The 17,408-nt window shown below is 42.7% G+C and overlaps 1 protein-coding gene across 3 annotated transcripts in view; it reads left to right on the plus strand.

The window, feature by feature from the left end:
- The first annotated feature begins 10,867 nt into the window (after nucleotides 1-10,867).
- Nucleotides 10,868-17,408, plus strand: part of NINJ2 (ninjurin 2) — a 70,823-nt gene continuing 64,282 nt past the window's right edge. For all 3 annotated transcript variants that reach the window (XR_012638929.1, XR_012638930.1, XM_074949493.1), the window contains exon 1: nucleotides 10,868-10,987. Coding sequence is in view for 1 of the 3 variants with exons in the window: in XM_074949493.1 (XP_074805594.1) it covers nucleotides 10,955-10,987 (33 nt within the window). In the remaining 2 variants the exon portion in view is untranslated. The remainder of the gene's footprint in view (nucleotides 10,988-17,408) is intronic.

Below are 17,408 nucleotides of genomic sequence, written 5' to 3' on the forward strand. Positions count from 1 at the left end.
TTAATTTGATTCCTTTGCTCCTAGTTATACCCCCGTGTACCTCCCTAAATTCCACTCCTACATTGATGTTTACATGCTTCCAAAATGTGCAGAATATTTTTCTCTCCCAGCTCCCTTCACTCAGGGCTAAAGCCAGAGCCCACTGTTATCAGTGGGAGTCTTTCAGTTGACTTCAAGGGGCTTTGGATCAGGCCATTAATAATCATTTAGCCAAGCACTGCATACTTAACTTTTAAAATGTTTCTTCATAAACTAGTCTTTCCCAGTACATTTTTGTTACTCTTCGCTGAGTTGCCTGCAGTTTGTCAATATCTTTCTGGCAATGAGGTGTCTAGCACTAAATGCAGTGTTCCAGGTGCAGAGATGTATAGTAAGACTTGTGTCTCTGCCTTTTTACTCTCCTCTTACCACATGATACCCACTTGCCTCAAGATATCCTCTTAATGTCCACATTGCCAGGATCTAACATATTGTAAACAGAAGTAAAACCTGGCTGGGGTCTCAGGTTATTTGACTTTGGGTGCAGTGGGCATCAGTTAAACAATAAGTAGAGTCCTTGGCCCTAAGACTAGAAGTTCAGTAAGAAACATTGGGGTTTTGAGACAAAAGCTTTATGTTACTGGCTCCTGGATCCTTAATTGGTTACAGATTTCACAGCTGATATATCAGATTTTTTATTTCTGTGTTTTATCGAGGGATTTTGTCAGGCCGGGTAAGAGAGAGAATAGAGGAGACTGAAGTTTTTTACATATTTAACTGGGGCATTAACCTGGTGTACTGAGGCGGAGTGGCCTCATTCTGGTGCAGAGGGGGTTAAAACACCCTATTGGACTCAGCTAACCCTGCCCCGTCCCCCTCGCAGAAAGTGCAGGTTTGGGGCAGGAAGTACAAGAGCAGGGCCCTTCTGCTCAGTGAAAGCCAGGCCAGATGTCCTTTCCAGGGAGCCCATGACTGGCTGTGGTGGGTGATGACTCTCGAGAGCTGGCCTGGAGAGAAGACAAACTGCTCCCCGTGGAGCAGCCCCCACAGATGCCAGTAGGAAGTAGCCCAGGGAAATCAGACATTGGTCCTGTTGTGTTGCCAGGAGGTAAGGCAGTGATCCCATGTTTCTGCACTTGGGGTTGGGTGAGCGCTAACTCTTAGGCCAGACAGCCTGAGCTACTGACTAGTTGCTCAGCCCTCATTCAGGAGCAGTTGCCCAACTGCAAGCCAAGACCCCCGATAGACTAATCTGGTGTGAGTGTTGATTCCTCTGACGCTGCCGAAGGGGACATCCAGACCCTGACATTCAGTAAACATTACACAAGGGAATAAAGAAAGATGTGTCAGTTCAACAAAGGGAATTCCATGAATTTTTTTTCAGGTTTACCACACAACTTCATTGTTGGGTTAATTCCTTACCGTGCCTGTCATTTTCCTAATCCACATTCAGGAGAGCACACTGGAAGGAAGCATGAGAGTCTGAAAGAAGGAATCAATTATCTGTTCTTTCCAGGTTTCAGAGTAGCAGCCGTGTTAGTCTGTATCCGCAAAAAGAAAAGGAGGACTTGTGGCACCTTAGAGACTAACAAATTTATTAGAGCACACTAAACTATCTAAACTACTAAACTACTACATACAACAAGGGGCCACAACAGTGGTTCCCTTAACCCACCCAGCAATATTGTTAATCTATCCAACTATACTCTTAGCCCAGCAGAAGAATCTGTCCTATCTCGGGGTCTCTCCTTCTGCCCCTCCACCCCCACAAACATGATACAGTTCTGTGGTGACCTAGAATCCTATTTTCAATGTCTCCAACTCAAGGAATATTTCCAACACACCTCTGAATGACATACTAACCCACAGAGACCTTCCTACCAAGACTACAAAAAGAAGGATTCTGGGTGGACTCCTCCTGAAGGTCGAAACAACAGACTGGACTTCTACATAGAGTACTTCCGCCGACGTGCACGGGCTGAAATTGTGGAAAAGGAACATCTCTTGTCCCATAACCTCAGCCGTGCGGAACACAGTGCCATCCACAGCCTCAGAAACAACTCTGACATCATAATCAAAAAGGCTGACAAAAGAGGTGCTGTCGTCATCATGAATAGGTCGGAATATGAACAAGAGGCTGCTAGGCAGCTCTCCAACACCACTTTTTACAAGCCATTACCCTCTGATCCCACTGAGGGTTACCAAAAGAAGCTACACCATCTGCTCAAGAAACTCCCTGAAAAAGCACAAGAACAAATCCGTGCAGACACACCCCTAGAACCTCAACCAGGGGTATTCTATCTGCTACGCAAGCTCTGTAAACCTGGAAATCCTGGATGCCCCATCATCTCAGACATTGGCACCCTGACAGCAGGATTGTCTGGCTCTGTAGACTCCCTCCTCAGGTCCTACGCTACCAGCACTCCCAGCTATCTTCGAGACACCACTGACTTCCTGAGGAAACTACAATCCATCGGTGATCTTCCTGAAAACACCATCCTGGTCACTATGGATGTAGAAGCCCTCTACACCAATATTCCACACAAAGATGGACGACAAGCCATCAGGAACAGTATCCCCGATAATGTCACGGCAAACCTGGTGGCTGAACTTTGTGACTTTGTCCTCACCCATAATAACTATTTCACATTTGGGGACAATGTATACCTTCAAATCAGCGGCACTGCTATGGGTATCCGCATGGCCCCACAGTATGCCAGCATTTTTATGGCTGACCTAGAACAACGCTTCCTCAGCTCTCGTCCCCTAATGCCCCTACTCTACTTGCGCTATATTGATGACATCCTCATTATCTGGATCCATGGAAAAGAAGCCCTTGAGGAATTCCACCATGATTTCAACAATTTCCATCCCACCATCAACCTCAGCCTGGACCAGTCCACACAAGAGATCCGCTTCCTGGACACTACGGTGCTAATAAGCGATGGTCACATAAACACCACCCTATACCGGAAACCTACTGACCACTATACTTACCTACATGCCTCCAGCTTTCATCCAGACCACACCACACGATCCATTGTCTACAGCCAAGCTCTACGATACAACCGCATTTGGTCCAACCCCTCAGACAGAGACACACCTACAAGATCTCTATCAAGCATTCTTACAACTACAATACCCACCTGCTGAAGTGAAGAAACAAACTGACAGAGCCAGAAGAGTACCCAGAAGTCACCTACTACAGGACAGGCCCAACAAAGAAAATAACAGAACGCCACTAGCCGTCACCTTCAGCTCCCAACTAAAACCTCTCCAACGCATCATCAGGGATCTACAACCTATCCTGAAGGATGACCCATCACCTCTCACAGATCTTGGGAGACAGGCCAGTCCTTGCTTACAGACAGCCCCCCAACCTGAAGCAAATACTCACCAGCAACCACACACCACACAACAAAAACACTAACCCAGGAACCTATCCTTGCAACAAAGCCCATTGCCAACTGTGTCCACATATCTATTCAGGGGACACTATTATAGGGCCTAATCACATCAGCCACACTATCAGAGGCTCGTTCACCTGTGCATCTACCAATGTGATATATGCCATCATGTGCCAGCAATGCCCCTCTGCCATGTCCATTGGCCAAACTGGACAGTCTCTACATAAAAGAATAAATGGACACAAATCGGACGTCAAGAATTATAACATTCACAAACCAGTCGGAGAACACTTCAATCTCTTTGGTCACCTGATTACAGACCTAAAAGTGGCAATTCTTCAACAAAAAACTTCAAAAACAGACTCCAATGAGAGACTGCTGAATTGGAATTAATTTGCAAACTGGTTACAATTAACTTAGGCTTGAATAAAGACTGGGAGCGGATGTGTCATTACACAAAGTAAAACTATTTCCCCTTGTTTATTTCCCCCCCTACTGTTCTTGTCAACTGCTGGAAATGGCCCACCTTGATTATCACTACAAAAGGTTCCCCTCCCGCCCCACACTCCCCCACCCGCCTCTCCTGCTGGTAATAGCTCACCTTTCTTGATCACTCTTGTTACAGTCTGTATGGTAACACCCATTGTTTCATGTTCTCTGTGTATATAAAATCTCCCCACTATATTTTCCACTGTATGCATCCGATGAAGTGAGCTGTAGCTCACGAAAGCTTATGCTCTAATAAATTTGTTAGTCTCTAAGGTGCCACAGGTACTCCTTTTCTTTTTTCTGTTCTTTCCAGAGGCCTTCCTTCCTTCCTGCAGAATGGGAATAACTCCCTCTGAAGCCAATGAGGTTATTTTGATCCTGTGAGGGAAGAATTAGGCTCCCCAAATGGACCATCGTTGTGGGGCCCCATATGAACATAGATTCATAGATATTTAGGTCAGAAGGAATCATTAAGATCATCTAGTCTGACCTCCTGCACAACGCAGGCCACAGAATTTCACCCACCACTCCTGCAAAAAACCTCACACCTATATCTGTGCTTCTGAAGTCCTCAAATCGTAGTTTAAAGACTTCAAGGAGCAGAGAATCCTCCAGCAAGTGACCCGTGCCCCATGCTACAGAGGAAGGCGAAACTTAGATCCTCATTCTGCCTCAAAATCATGAAATCTACATCTAGGTTAAGTCTTTTTTTTGCCATGGAAGGAATTCCATGAGAATGGATCACTATGTTCAGAGGTGGAGATTTGGAGAGAAGAGGTTTTATATGAGAACACTGGGAGGAGAGAGTGAAAATAGGAACGCAGGGAGGTAGGTCAGTGTTCTGACCATTTCCCAAGGGACAGGCTCAGAGGAGTCTCCTGGAAGAAGAAAAAGTGAGTGCATAAGAGGGAGTCACATGGGATTAGTTCTCTGACCTTCTCTCATCTTCACACTGGAGGATGGTTTTGAGAATTGCCAGTGACAGCAGGGTAGGAAACACTACGAGGGTCAGAGTCAGATCTGGGGTAAACTGGTCTAACTGCATTAAGGTCAATGGAGATACATGAAGGATGATTTTATCCCTTTGAAGATAGTGAGATTTTAGATTCAGAGATCCTACTGAAGGAGAAGTTCTTCTGAATGTTTGGAGAGTTAGAGAGGGAGGGTTTATGATGGCTATTGAAAGGCTGAGTTGCTGGTAACTATAAGGTAGCAGTAGGTTGGCTCTCTCCAGAGTTGGGGGTGGGAAATAGATATGTAAAAGAAGACTCTGTGGTTGAATATAAACACAGAAAAAAACTAAATCACAGGTGTGGGAACAACTGAAACATTCCCTTTAGTCTTATAATTCATATCTACAGGTTCCTTCGCTCCCTAGCTTCTTCATCTTCTTCTCTTTTCTAACACAAGGGCACCTAACTCTGACTGGGGACCACAATATCAACTTGCTCGGAGACTGAAGACTGCATCTTGCAATCACCCTTCCCTTGACACATATTAGTATTTTGCCTTTTAAAATTTTCCATCAGACTGATTAGAATCCTTTATTTGGTCTCTATTGATTTCTACTGGTCTCCATTTGCTTTGACTGGTCTCCCAGTTTGAACTGAAGAATCCGTAACCATATTAACTCATAGCCCCACAAACCTGTAGCCCAGAAGACTTGTTGCTATATTCCTAATCCTAATTGTCATTTGGAATCAGTAAGAGCCAGCTGAAACCATTCAGCTATAAATTCCAGAACATATGCAGCCTATGGAAGCCTATGCAGTGTGTGGAGTCTACAGGTCGTAGCATGCATTGCTCCATCTTGATCCAAGCAGAAGGCTTTGCTCACTTCTTCTCAAAGTAACCAGGGTGACAACATTTTGTCTATTTCTTGAGTTGATAGCCTCTCCTGACACTGCTGTGGTTCTAATGCCAGCATGGGGCAGGGGCTGGATCAGCTTCCTTAATCCCCATTTCCCAGGGCAGGTGATGGTCTAGGAAAAATGATAAGCAGTCTGGAATCAAAGCCTTAAATTGAGGCTTCACTGAGATCTACTGCCCCAACTGATCACAGTTTCACCTCTTTGAATCCTGCAGCTGAAAACCAAAACAAAACAAGATTGCAAATTTTCCTGGGAATTTCAGGAGCCATTTAGTAACAAGAGGTTTATCTGGTAATTGGGAGCTGATCTCTTGTAGCCTGACCCACCCTCATAGCATTCTCACTCTCTGTTTATAGTTCACCACAAAATTAAAATAAATTTAATTCTGCAGAAACAGTCTCTTTCTTGTCTAGTATCTATCCTGGGTCTTCTGTCTGGAAGTAGTGTTTTTCTCTAAAGGGCAAGCAATTCACTCTAAGTCAAACCTCACTGTAATTGTAGACTGTGCCTGAACTCCCACTATTAATCTACACATACAGGAGCTGCTTTCTCCACTGCCTAGAACCTTGCATTGCCATTTTCACCTTTGTAAAATGCCACCAAATCAGAATCATGCTGCTAGCCTTTTACACTCACTCTTCCTGGGTGTGAATGACTACACAAGGTGCATTCAGAGGAAAATCGGACCCAGGGCCTCCCTGCTCCCACACAACCACTATCCATCTCTAGTCTGACTAGATCCTCAGCTAGTGTAAACTGGCATAGTTCCATTGGCTTCATTGGCGCTACCGTGATTTACTCCTGCTGAGGATCTGCCCCATAGTCTCACCCTCCCCTACTAGCCAGGTTGAGAACTGAGTCCAGAGCCTAAACATAAGGAGTTTTGAAAGGTGAAGCCTGCAGAATTTCATTTCACAGGCTACCTGTGCTGTAATGTAATATTCTTGAACAGGTTAATTTGTAAAGCCTTCAGGTCTTGGAAATTGCTTAAGGAACACAAGCTAATGACATTTTACTTGTCTATTAAAAAAACATTCATCTGGAGCAAGTACGTGAGTAGAATGCCAATGTTCTGCCTTAGGGTATGATCAGCCAATGAGAGTTTAGTCTTTTGATACAGTGCTTCTATCTTGTTTTCATTGGTTGAGCATATTTTCACTTGGTAGCCTGCAGGGAAAGTTTATAGATTATAAAGCCAGAAGAGACCACTATGAGCATCTAGTCTGAGGCCATAGGACTTCCCTGAATTAATTTGTTTGAACTAGAGCATATCTTTTAGGTGGACTTCCTGCAGAATGGATTTGAACTCAAATATATCCTTGGTCCTTCTAGTTTCAGTTAAAACATTGAATCAATCTCTGAATAAGAAAATTTGTTTTTTTTCTAACTCTCCATGAGTTTCTTTTCCTCCAGTCAATACAATACACTCTATATTCCCAATCGCCACCACAGGAGGAACTGATCCTGACAGATAATATTTAGACACTTAGGCTATGTCTACACTAGAAATGCTGAAGTGGCAGCACTGTAAGCTCTTATTATAGCAATGGAAGGAGTTCTTCCATCACTATAGGAAATCTGCCTCCGCAAAAGGCAGTAGCTAGGTTGACGGAAGAATTCTTCCGTCAACCTAGTGGTGTCTACACCAGGGGCTTAGGCTGGGTTAACTACATTGTTCAGGGGTGTGAGGTTTTGTAGTATAGACCAGCCCTTAGAAGCCTTCATTTAATTGAAAGTCAATGGAACATAGGCTCCTAAATGCCTACGTCAACTTTGAAACTGGGACTTAGGCTCCAAAATCACATAGGCACTTTTGATAATGTTAGCCTCTCTAGTATGCCCTACAATATGAGTTATCAGTCTGGGGGTTACAATGCCCCTGGGAGGGTCACAAATGGGTCATGATCATCCTCCTTTTCTTTGTGACAAGATTGAAGAGGTTCCCCAAAACTGTTGGAGGGAGAGTCTCAAAAATATTTTCTCTTGTAACATGGGGTCACGGTATGGAAAAGGTTGAGAACTACCACCCTACAAACACTTCTGTTCTCTTAACCAAGGCCCAAGATTGAAGGTCCCTCTGGAGCATCGTGATGCATCTTAGAGCTCCCAGGGAATGTTTCTGTACCTCCCTAAAGACAGCATGGACTCCCCTCTGCCAACCAGCAATCTCTGCTGGCTGGTGCTGAGGGAACAGGGTCATGATTCCACCTTCTTACCCAGCCCTGTTGCAGGGACTAGCACCACAAGTGGTACTAGCACCTTAAGTGCAAGAACTCCCTTTGTACCTGGACCCTGTGTGAGCGGTGGGGAATAAAGGGAAGAGGCTCCTGTACCCTCTCACCCCATAGCACAAGAGCTGGGTGCAATCTGGCCCCAAATGGCAAATAGCTCCATAGTCACCTCATACTGCTCTCTTCTCTTTAGAGACTCTTTTCCAATCAAACTCCCTTCTGCATCCTTAAGTGCATATAAGAGTTACTCTCTTCTACTCTGTTCAATCACCATTAGTTACACCAACAATCAACTCTGGAAATCTCTTGTCTTTCTGGTACATGCAAACTCTGTGCAGTATTTTATGTGCCCTAATTTACACCTTCAGACCAAGACAATGGCAGATTCTTGTATGATAGTTAATAATTATTAAATGTTTGCAGTGTTGTAGCCGTGTTGGTTGTGAAGAAAAGCCATGGAGCTAAAGAGATTGTCTTTTTCACCAACAGAAGTTGGTCCAATAAAAAATATCACCTTACCCACCTTTCTCTCTAAGAATTATTAAAGGCATTTTAAAAAAGCCATATTTACTCTTCTTTGCAATCAGAAGTAGTGATCAGAAAACCTTTTCTGTTACACTGGGATTTTCCTTTGATGAATTTCATCTTCCCCTGGCAGTTCCGAGAGTTAAATGGAAACAGACCCATTTTCCTACATGTTTAGACTCATAGCTTTACTATTAATATGACATACAAAAATAATCTCCAAGAGACATTTTGCTGTTTGAAGTTGTATCATTTTAATGCATTTGGCTCCAGATGCTCTCAGAGAAGCTGCATAGAGTCATTATTACTAATATGCTCCTGCAGAAAGACTCTTTCATGCTATCGTGGGAGAGGGAATCTGGTTTGATTTAGCTTTGCTTGTCTGGAAGGACACAGGAGTTACTGTAGGTCTTGCTTAATTTCTCTGGATATTTTGAAAACACAGTTTAAGAGTATTATTCTTTGGGACATCTCCCTGGAGAGCAAAGCAAAAGTTTCAGCATAACACTTAGATAAGTGCTGGAGAGAAACTGGTTTAAAAGGCACATTGTTATATATCTTGTGGTCCTGTCTGAAATTATCTCGGTACTAGTCTTTGGTTGTCTTCTAAAAAAATAACTGGATACTTCATCCACTTCTTACCACAGAATGATATTTTGGGCCTACCATGATATAGGTAAGATACCTAAGGACAGCAAAACTTTGGCAAGAACTCCTGGGTCTTTCCTCATAGACCCTATTCACAAAGAACAAGCATAGCATGAACTCCTCTCAGGAGTAAGTTTGAAAGATGTGGGGGATGCCAGAATCATAAAAATTATTCATTAACAGAATGCATCTATATATAATCTGAGCTGTGGCATCTTATTATAGACATCTTCAAGGAAAATAATTTAGAACAGGTAATTCTTTGTATTAGTGCCTCTGTAATAGTATGCTTATAGGGAAACAGGTAGGCAATATAGAAAGAGATTTCAATCCCTACCTCTAAATAACAAGAAGAGCAAACCACTACATTTTGTTTTCAAAACTTCTTACGTAGAATTAAAAATATCAAATGGGAAGCTACTGTCATGACAGTCTGATGTAGATTAGGACTCAGAAGCCTGCATTCTGACCCCCAACCCGTGCCTCACAGGATAAATGTCATCGTCACTGATTTCCATGCTAATGAGGCTCATGAATTGTGCATGATTGCATGCAATGGACAGGTGACTTTCAAAATGGTTGTTAAATAAGTCTCTTCTGTAAACTGATGTAAACAGTAGTCACCTTTTAAGAGAACCAAAAATGTTTTTTACTTTTACTTAAAAGTTAGATTGTGAGGCTAAATTCATCAATGCTTTGAAATGGTGCCACAGAACGGCTAAGCGTTAATATCATTGTCAAATTAGGCCTTCTGTTGGGAAGTATCAGTACAGTGGCAGTTCCCACTGAGAGAGACTTCAGCATCTTTCATAGACCGGGAGATACAGAAACTGTGATGAACACTGGTTAACTACATACATACTACATAGCATGCTTCTTAACAAGATAATCTTTAGTAAAAAATATAACTTTCTGTGCCATTGTAACTGATCAGTGAAGTTGTCCTTCAAAGGACAAAACCTCTCCACCTGAACCTTGGTTGATGTAAAATTTCATAGTTCCTCTGAAGTCAATGGGGCTATGCTGATTTTCACTGGCTGAGGATCCCACCTGTATTGTGTTCATGCTCTGTGACTTGATTTTGGCTGTGTACATTTCCATTCTAAATCAACGTTTGGTCACTTCTCACTTACCAATCAAGAGAACCTCGTTTGGGGCTGATACCGGGAATAGAAATTCCAGACCTAAATGATGTTTTTCTTGGTTGAGAAAGTGGGAAGTAACTGAGAATGGGTTTAGAATGGAAATTCCATCTCCGCCTTCTCTAGAGCTTTGCTGTAATGCTGTTCAGCAGTGAAGGAACATGACTTTCTGGCCCCAACCTTCTCAGCCACTAGTTTTCAAACCATCTTCATATGATAGCCCTGATATGAACAGAGGGGCTCTGTGGCTACAGAGAGGGTTCAGGATTGTTGCTAAATGCTCTGTACAGTCTGTGCCATGACCCTCATGGTACGCTGGCTGCATCAGAGAATTCCAGCCTGAGTGATCTCACAGGGCTCAGCTGGACCAAGGGAGTTAGTGGAGATACATAGTGAACACAACTGTCATAGCAAATCTAAGAGGGATGTTTATTCCATGGACCACTCAGCATTTTGAAGACAAAGAATTTGTATGCCATCCCCTTCTTCCCCCGCACGTTTGTGCCAAGACGGGCGTCTCACATCAGGCCAATGAATAGCAGGTCTGTTTCAGCAGCTGTGCTCTCCTACCCAGAGGAATCATTATAGAATCCCTGGGACTGCAGAGTCCCAAGCTACTGTGCAGTCTGCAGAGGGCTGCGAAGAGACCTAAGGGCAAAAGGATGGCATCAGAAGGGGAAATCATCAACCTTCAAGTGAGTCCATCTTGGGGAATTACCAAGAGGGAAGTGGGAGGGTAGAGGGAGGCAATATCAAATCCTGTCATTTACTCCTCTGTTTTGGTACTGTTTTGAAACCTCTTTGCTGACATTTTCAGCTCCCTTTGGAGAGAAGCTGATTGCAGGTTCTTCTCGACACTCTGCTAATGAAAGGGCTCATTAGCTCCTTATTGTGAAGGAGACAGGATGAAAGAAGAGCTGCAGGATCTTACTAGAATGAACTATTTTTGTGGAAAGAGTGAAACACCAGAGGCGGTAGCGTCCAGGTCTGAGAGGGAGGCAGTGCAAACTTTACTAGCTGTAAAAGTTTGAGCTGTTCCCCTCCTCACAAAGCCCTTCTGTGTTTGGCAGAAAGTGCTCCCAGTCTAGAGAGGAGGAAAAGAATACATACAGCAAATGCTGAGAGAAAGCATGAGCCAGGCTTTCCTATGTGGAGTTGATAGAGAAACAAAACCTATTGGTAAAACTCCTTCAGTCCTATGTATTTCCTTTGCAGGTGTTTGTTTTTTAAGGAGGGTGTTTCTTTGGACTCAGTGTGTCTTTTAGGAAAGGGCAACTCTCCAAGGGTTTAGAAAGAAGTTATTAGAGATTGAAATCAAACCCCCTGATCAGAAACATTTGCCAAACTTGGGAAAGTTCAGATTCAGATCTGCACCTGGCAGCTGGCCCCTTCTCTAGAACTACTCCAAGCATAGCCCTAGACTCAACTCCCAGATTTGGGAAGTCTGAACCAGTATCCAAACTTTGCAGTTGGCCTCCATCTTTATAGTGGCCTAAGCCAAATCTTAGAACTGAACATAGCAAAACCTTAGGGAAGTTCAGATCTAAGTCAAAATCGCTAGAGACTATAATGCAAAGAATTGGGCCTATTGTTATGGAAATCATCAAAGCAGTAATAAAGAGGACTCATTCCCACAATCCCAAAATTTGTTAACATGGAATGGCAGAACAAAGAGAGTGACTGACTGGGGAAGGGGCCTGATGCAGGCAGATTCACAAGGTCACTTCAGCAGAGGAATGAGATGCAGTGCAAGATCTTAAAGAGCTGGAATGGATGTCCTCAGACACAACAGGAAAAAACAGATCAGTATTCAAAGGTAGCTTTGACAACTGGTGAAGCTGGATACTGCTACGGATGCCTCTGTTTGACCACGAAAGAGAGAGGGCTGATCTTTCCCAAAACAAGGTAGAAAGGGTGAAGGCAGAGGTATGCAAACCAGGAACAATTGTAATGGGAAACAGGTCAAGATATATAAACTAAAGACAAACCAAAACCCCTGCATATGAATATACCACACTTGGGAAAAATTCAGATTTGTATCTCAGTTTTGTGCATGAACCCAGCCTCTGTAACAGGACAAAACAACCCCCTGGATCCAAATACTCCTGAGATTCAGAAAAGTTTGGCTCTGCATTCAGATTTGGACCTTGTGGCTTGGGCCCATCTCTAGTGTGACTGAAGGGCTGTTAAGGGTAGCTTCAGTCAAGGGAGATAGTATGTGAGCAACTGAGAAGGGAGAGGTGGTTTGAATTTCAAAACTAAAATTAACGTTTGTTTCTGAACCAGGCAAGTGCAGGATATCATCCGCTTCTCTGCAAGATCCCACAAGACAGAATGTTTTCTTGAGATTCTCCTAATGGCACCTCATGGGGATTTTGCTAAACCAGACTTTACAAAACTTACACAAATATTCATAGGTTCCTGCATACTCGTCACCAGGAAACCTCCTGGATGATACTGGCAAAGGAAAGAGAGCATTATGGATCATGTAAGTGAGAAAGTAGAGGGGTCCTTAAGGCAGAGCAAAGAAAGCAGGAGATGAAAGAGAGAAAAAAGAGGAGTGAGGGAAAGATAGTGAATACGCTCTTTAATTAAAGGCACTTTTGACAGTACCCCTTGGTTCTTTGTTCTGGCTAATGGAGTGCAGGTGCCCACTCTGAAGTCCAACAGCTACAGCCCTGGAGGCCCCTGCAGGTATAAGCACTGCACATTCTGGGGCAATCCCACAGCTGCTGCATAAATCTTTATCTGAAAGAACTACTCTATGCTATTACAGTAACAGACAAGAATTCTAACGTATATTTCTATTGCTTTCATTTGGTTTTATTTTGTAGGCATTCTGTGCCCAAATGGCTGCTCACTGCCAACTAGAATTTTTATACTGCATCACATTTAGAGGCTTTCCATTTGAGAAAAGAATGCAAAACTTACGATGCTTTAGCCTGCAATAGAGGAGGTATTTAAGATTATGAAGGCTCTAGTGAGAACTGATCAGTCTCCTCTTTTTTTAGCCTGTCCCATAACACAAGAACAAGAGCTCACTAGATGAAGTTAACAGAAAAAAAATAAATACTTCTTCTCTCAGCAGGTAGTCAGCCTGTGGAATTCACTGTGTCCTGGAGCAGGTCAGAGAGTTAAATATTGTAGCTGGCACTAAATAGGGGACAGGATAATTGTATGACCAATAACAACATTTGGAGTTATGCAAGCTACATGAGGCACTTTCAAATCCCCTACTTCAGCTAATGGTGTATGAGCATCAGGAAGATTAACCCTTCTGCCTCCAAACAACACTGTAGAATTGATCAGGTGCATTAAAAAGGATACCTGCCAACTGTCCCAGTATAGGAGCCAGAGCTGCTTTCCTAATAAGCAAAGTAGCTAGCATTTCCTTACTCTCTCCTGCCCCAAAACTCTCCAAGTCCAGAGCACTTCTATTGTGTTTATTTTTCAACTCCCACTTCTCGGCACACATACAAAATTTCAAACTGCACACAGATCCTAAAACGAGACATTGTCAACATGAAAAATGCTCTATATCAAGCTTGATACACTCCCATTCAGCAAAAACCTGAGTAAACAGATAAAACTATAACCCGAATTTGAAGGTGTATCCGTATTTTTCACCCCAAACATCTCTATTTATGGCTTTCAGATTTTGCCCGCAATGGCAGCTTCATTTTTCTCTATAAAGTATCTGATATTGGCTGTTGACAGGAAGTCAGACTAGGTGGACCAGTTTTCTGATCTGTTATGGCAAATTCCAAGCTGAGATAACTGGGAGCTGAAACAGCATTTGGGATATTGACATAAACAAAACAAAACCCGCCACCAGACAGCCCATCCTGCCTCAGAGTTGGTGTTTGATACCATAGTGACGGGTGCATTAGAAATTAAGAGATTGGTAAAATGAATTAGATTAGAGTTAGTTGAATACCACAAGATAATATCAGTGAACATATGCTCCAATTCCGATTGGCCATTCAATGAGATCATAGTTGCCACCTTATTATTTGCTGTTCATATATATCTGTGTGAATGGGTTTGGGTTCAAAGGGATGCTCACAGAATGAATGTTGTTCATATTCCTATGTGAACAATGATATTTGAAGATGAGTGTCCTCTGTTCACTTCTGTCAGTTTTTTAGATTGCTGTTCTTCTTAAAAAGTTCCAGTCATCCAGTGCATGGGGCAAAAATGATACCTTGCAAACTAAGTGATTCATCAGACAGTATAAATAACAAAGAATGAACAGATGAAGTGAGCAGTGTGAGACCACCCCATAGGATGAAATTTGCTTGCATAAACTGTTCAGTGAATACTTTTGAATATCAAGTACATTTCCAGAAATCAGGATGGATTTATAAACAATTTGTAACCAGAAAAAAAAGAGTTAAATACATTACATAATTTACTCCCAAATGATAGATTGACTAAATCTAGATTAAACAGATTTTAGACAGGCAGATGAATAGAATTTGCATGACTTTAATGAGTGGCTATCAACCTGACAGCTGGGACTTTTCTAAAACATTCACAAAACGAATGGAAAGTCCCACATAAATCATAAATTCTCTCTCCCACATCTCACTTTCATACTGCCTGATGACGGAATGTAGTGGGTTTGTTCACAACTGGATGAGACTTCTGTTTATTCTTGTTTTTGTGGCTTTAAGTTTTGCCCTCAGGCAGCATTGTGGTTACAAGTTCTCTGTCTGGGTACATAGTTGTCTGCTGCTTCTGCAGGAATAGCCAATTTGTGCTTTCTAGTGCTGCAGAAACTTTTACCCTCATTCAGCAATTTCCAAAAAATATGATAATGTGATTTTATAGTCCAAGCACTGTTCCCGTCCCAGAGGGCTTCAATTATGTCATTTGGGCACTGGGAAGAATTTATAAAACTGTATTTTAATAATGATACTCTGCATTCATACAGATCCTTTCATGTGAAGATTCCAAGTACTTTACAAACAGTAAGTAAGCCTCATAATATCCTTGGAAGGTAGGGAAGGATTATCCCTATTTTTCAGATGGAGAAACTCAGTCACATAAGTGACTTATCAAACTGTGAGGTAGCGATTCAATGACAGAGATAGGAATAGAGTCCAAGAGATCTCCCGTGCCCCCAGCCTCTAACTATTAAATATCATTAACTCAAACTGTGAAATTTAGGAATAAGAACAGACTGTATATAACAAAAAGTCTAGGGTGGGATGGGAGGAGTGTAGAGAGTTAGGGAGAAAATTCACTGTGAAAACAAAGCTCTTCTAATGTAGTCAGCAAAACAAGAGATGTGAAATCTGATATCAGACTGGAGAAAGGGAAAGGTCTTATGTCTGTTCCCCAAGTCATGGGGACTGTGATTCTGCACAGCACTATAGAGGCTATTCTTCAGGCTGCCTGTCACACTAATGCTAGACGGCTTGGAGACGTGGTGCGAGCACATCACTGTGCAGAATGGGATTTTTTTACAGCAGTACTAATTTGTTCTTTGTTCTCGAATCATGTTGTGATATTTCTCCTCACTCCTACAAATTCCTCCTGCTCCCCCTCTATTTCTCTCCCTGGGTGTGGACAACTTTACTTAGAATGGGAGGGGCACAATGGCAATTTTTCAAGCACAGTATTTTCGGGGGGGGAGGTGTCTTGAAGAAATTGGATCAGTGGTAAAGGAGATGTAGAAGCTGAGAGCATTGTGCAGTATGAAGTATGCATACACACACAGAGATTAGGGGCCAGATTCATCCATGGTGTAACTCCACTTAAAATCAGAGGCCTTCAACTGGCATTAATTTGGTCCCAGGTGCTCCACCTCAGGGAGGTTTGGTGAAAGAAAGGTATCAACACTTTAATGAATGATATTGAGGAGTCTTATCCATGCTACTCATTCAGAAGCACAGGACCACAATAGGGTTACAAATGTGAAAATATATATGGGAGTGGAGGATATTAATGGGTATTCTCCAATTATATGCAGAACACACTAAATAGTGAATTAATCCTGCTGACTGTCTGTAATTCTCCCTGAAACAAGAGATGTGAAATCACAGGTGAAATTTCACAGAGATGTGAAATCCCTCTTCATGCAATCACTGGATACCTGATCTTCCCCCAAATGCCACATTCAGAGACCCCATCAAACCATGTTCTCCCTCCTTCTAACCAGATGCTCTCCTGTTAGATGTATTTCACCTCTTATACACTGTGCACATGGGCTCCCTCACTGAGTGGATTGCTGTGCAGCAGAGAATCTGGCCCTCCGTGTCCTGACATTATATGGAAATTGACAGTGCTGCATTATCCCAATTAATCTTTTGACAGGTATCAATGCAGCAACATTCTCTTCTTGTTTTGTCACCTCCCACATGCTAAGCGGAGATGTTCTGGCATTATAATTTGATGGGAGATCCTCAAGGATACCTAACTGCAGGAGGAAGTGGTGTTTAATGATACAGTAGGTGGGACTTCTGATCATTTGTGGGCATCATAGAATCCATAGCATTCTTTGAAAGATATACTGGGCCAGATCCTCAGCTGGTGTAAATCAGCATAGCCCCTACTCAAAGCAATGGAGTTTTGCTAATTTACATGACTTGAGGATCTGGCCCTGCTGTTCTGGCCAAAGTGCAACGGGGGTAGTTGTGTTCTCCTACCTAAACTGCCTCTGTTTGCAGCAGAAAGTGCAGACTCTTGACTTCCAGTTCTTAACTGTTGTATAAGGCTACTGTGCGCTGTTAAACAGCCACTCCACTTAACCCTAGAGGTAGATTGAGTGAATCCTGTGTCAAGTCTGAAGATTAGTTTATAAAGTACTTTGTGATGAGAGTGCTACTGTACATGAATATAAGATGTTATGTTTACTCTGTGCTGTCAAGCAACATCTTGAATAATCCATGGCCTCACTCGTGGGTAAGATTAGCATAATTCCTGCTACTACTGACACAAGTATTAGAGGAGGAAAAAGTCAATGACTCAACACAAATGGTACAGTGAACTTTCCCTCCAGTGCCTGTAAAAGTCACTTGCCATGCTATCAATTACTCAAGTGAGAGGAAACAGATCCTGAAGATTCTTAAACTTAAGCCATTCTGGTAATGAATTCTGACCCTTGGCCTG

Source organism: Natator depressus, chromosome 1 (genome assembly GCF_965152275.1).
Source record: "Natator depressus isolate rNatDep1 chromosome 1, rNatDep2.hap1, whole genome shotgun sequence".
Taxonomy (NCBI): domain Eukaryota; kingdom Metazoa; phylum Chordata; order Testudines; family Cheloniidae; genus Natator; species Natator depressus.